This window comes from Epinephelus moara, chromosome 14 (assembly GCF_006386435.1).
Source record: "Epinephelus moara isolate mb chromosome 14, YSFRI_EMoa_1.0, whole genome shotgun sequence".
Taxonomy (NCBI): Eukaryota; Metazoa; Chordata; class Actinopteri; order Perciformes; family Serranidae; genus Epinephelus; species Epinephelus moara.
The window spans coordinates 29660740-29664315 of record NC_065519.1 but is presented as its reverse complement, the minus strand read 5'-3'; the positions used below and the strand labels follow the sequence as shown (position 1 = coordinate 29664315).

General features: G+C 45.0%; 1 protein-coding gene across 1 annotated transcript in view; it reads left to right on the top strand.

The window, feature by feature from the left end:
• Positions 1-2964, top strand: part of tedc1 (tubulin epsilon and delta complex 1) — a 9685-nt gene extending 6721 nt beyond the window's left edge. The window contains exon 7 of the mRNA XM_050062316.1: positions 2534-2964. Within this exon, the coding sequence (XP_049918273.1) occupies positions 2534-2902 (369 nt within the window). The 3' untranslated portion in view covers positions 2903-2964. The remainder of the gene's footprint in view (positions 1-2533) is intronic.
• Positions 2965-3576: the final 612 nt, after the last annotated feature.

Here is a 3576-nt window from a genome sequence, read left to right as displayed (position 1 = left end):
CACTCATAATTTAATTCAAATGTAATTTGGGGGAAAATATCCATCTTCTTGGTGTAACGCTATAGTGCCCGTTTGCGTCAATGTAGCGAGTGTGACAGCTGGTTAATTAACGGTTGTATTTATATTTATGACACCTGTGAGCGGAGTGATTTTACTGTTACAAGTCCCAGTGATGTTATACCCTATATCAGCACTCACGGAATGCCTCTCGTCCAATCAAATTACTCGGTCGGAACTAACTGTTGTATAATACATGTACATATATATATATATATATATATATATACATACATACATACATATGGCGCACGTGTGTAAATTAACAGTCCCTTTATTCCAAAAGTGGTAAAGAAAGCAAGGGAAGAACATTTAATAAAGCCCTGGAGGGTGGGAGTGGATGAACCCGGTTAAAGAGTACCCGCCCGGACGGGACGGTCTAATACTAAAGTAGTGCTGCACGATTTGATAAAAATGTGCGATTGCGATTTGAATGGACAATATCGCGATTTGTGAGTGCTATTACAATATAATACATAAATGGTATCATTAGTCTTCTTGCTTGATTCAGTGTTTCCCCTACATTATATTAGGGGGGCACTGACCTGACCTGACATAGTTATTGTTATGGACAGTGTAAATAACCATCAACAGACAGAGCACAGTCAAACACGCTGCTCCTACAGCAGCGCAGCATGGCACAGTACACACAGTGGAGCGAGCCTGTGTTGCGTTCAGGCGTTGTCACGTAAATGACAAATTCCAGCACGCCATAGCACTACACAGCAGCATGTCAAGTGGGCCGAAACCGAGCATAATTGCTCAATTTTTCATTTGTTATTATATAGTTTGTTACGGAGTCCGTGATTTCCCCGTGACACTTACAAATGTTTGCGTAATTGTGCTTTGTTGTTTTATGAGGCTCTGGCGGATTTCAATTGTCTCTTTGTCTTTAACGTTATTCGGCTCGGCTTTCTCTCACATGCATTCTTCATACTTTTCTCTGTGCTGTCTCAAGTGCTGATATAGATTGGTCGTGTTGCTGCAGGACGTGGCGACTTAAACTTTTAAACTTTTACACAGCACGTCTTTCTGTTCAACGCCGCCGTACCTGAATCCAAAGTATCGCCATGTAGACGTTGCGTTTTTTTCCGCCACCAACTCAGCCTGTTCATGGTCGTGCTCATGCTCATGCTCTTCTTCAGCGTCTGTGTTGGTCACTGCTGCACGCCGGCTGGTCACCTGACCATACGTGCTGCACACAGCAGGATAGCTTGTGGGCGTGATGTCAACAAACTCCGCACACTGTAGGCGAGGCAGTCACGTTCACAGGCACACACGTTAAATTTATTTACATTAAATCGCAAATCGCAGCCTTGTATGCGGTTATGTAATCACACAGCCTGACATCACGATTGCGATTAGATTAATCGTGCAACACTATACTAATGCGAGCGTGCCCACAAGGAGGCAGGGATCATTTCATTGGTCAACAGTAAATCTGGCATTTTATTGGTTGTGGAATTTTGACAGGGTTGTTACACAAATAAATCCAAGCGCAGGGCAGAAATCTGAGAGCAGAAATTCCGCGAGCGCACAGAAAGACAGAAGTTTGACAGAAGTTTGAGCGCGAGGAGAAAAGCCGAAGCTCGAGCAGGAAATCTGTGCGAGCAACATTGTATCTGAGTGCAAGCAACATTGTATCTGAGTGCAAGCAACATGGTATCTGAGTGTGAGCACACAGTTTGAGCAGACAGAGTAGATCCAAGCGCAAGCAGAGGCTATTTGAGTGCGAGGGCAGGGTTTTTGAACGTGAAATCAATAAATAATGCTCTCAAACTGATAGACCACTCTCTTGAATAAAGATAGGGATAAAGCTCCATAAGAAAGAGCCCCAAAGTCACTATCTCCAAACCAGCCTGACTGCAGTTAACTGTAACAATAATTTGAGTGCGTACAGATCCAGCATATTTTTACATCTAACGGAGTGAATAAGCGGCCGGACACATGCTGCATCTCTAACCGCCTGGAAAATGCGAGGTTGGGTGCTGGGTGCTATTCTTGTTCCTTATTCTGTGACTGCTTTCAAGAGCGCGTTGGCAGGTAGCGTCTCAGGTTGCTAAGCACTGTATCCTAGCCCATTTACCTGAAATCCTGAGTGCTGTTAGATAGATAGACACAGACTGATATTTACGGAAGAAGAGACAGATATCTGTTGGCAGTGATTGGTTGGTCCATGTCACATGACAAGTGGTGTGCGCTGCTGGATTCCACAAGTTGAACTCTATTTATCTCAGGTTACAGCCGTTCTGCCCTGAAAAATAGTAGACGCTAGGGAACGTGTGAGCGCCATGACAGCGTCGCTTTGGCGTTTGAGCACGCCTCCTGCACGTCTAGAGTTGGTGATTGTTTGAACAGTGGACAGACGAACTAAGATGGGTTTTGGTGTGCAGTTGACTACCATCTCTAGCATAGTAACGTTAGGTTACTCTACTGTATCTCTTATTCTATGTCATCTTTTCATCTTATGCCCCAGAAAGGACAAAGGAGAGGCAGAGAGGATGCTGAGGACAGAGGAGAAGGAGAGGACAGGTTGCAGGGTGGATGGGACACCTCCTGCCTCCCTCCTCTTCCCTCCTCTCTCCACTGTCTACCCTCCTGCCCCGATGTCTACCGAGCCAGGCTCCAGACTGAGAGGCCAGTCAGACACAGCAGCCACCCAGCAGAAGGGCCCTGCGGCGGGGCCGAGACTCCAGATGACCTCCCAGCACCCCGGGCTGTGCAGCTGCTTCTTCAGACAGAGGCTCTGCTGCTGGAGAGGAGGGCCCGGCAGAGACTGGCCAATAGGATGCAGCTGCAGGAGATGATTGGCAGGCTGGACGAACTGGTGTTGATACCGCCATAGACTTTTTTTGATCCTCAAACTTCTGACATATAAATTCAGAATAAACAGAATATGGATTTTCATTTTATAGTTTGCCAAAGATTCACTTGACTTTGGGATTGGAAACCAGGGGCCGTATTCACAAAGCTTCCTACTATAAAGAGTTGCATCTTAGACCTTAAAAGAGCTCCTAAGGTGAAAAACTGTTAGGATGACTTTTAAGATACCTAAGAATTTCTTAAGCAGAGAAAATGGTAGAAACAGGTCAGAGGAATATTCTCCAGATGCTGGATGTCAGTGAGTAAATGAAATGCTACAGAAGATCGTGCAGGGATAATATTGGCGGTCGATCTCATTAGGGATACACACACACATTTCCCACCTAACGCTATAATTCCAGAAATAAAATAATCACAACAATAAGATATTTGGAAAACTGGAAAAATGCAACAGTGTAGCTAGGGTTGGGTACCGAAACTCGGTACTTTTTGTACTTGGTACCGATTCACGTCGGTACTACCGAGTACCGATTCACTTAAAATGAATCGGTGCCAAATTTCGGTACCTGAGGTGGAGGCAGAGCGAGAGCGCATGACTCGCACCTCAGACTCAGCAACAATGGCGACAAAAAAATATGTAGACAAAAGTTAACGTGCAGCACTGTTCCTAAATGTTCTCAATAAAATGTTGAAACT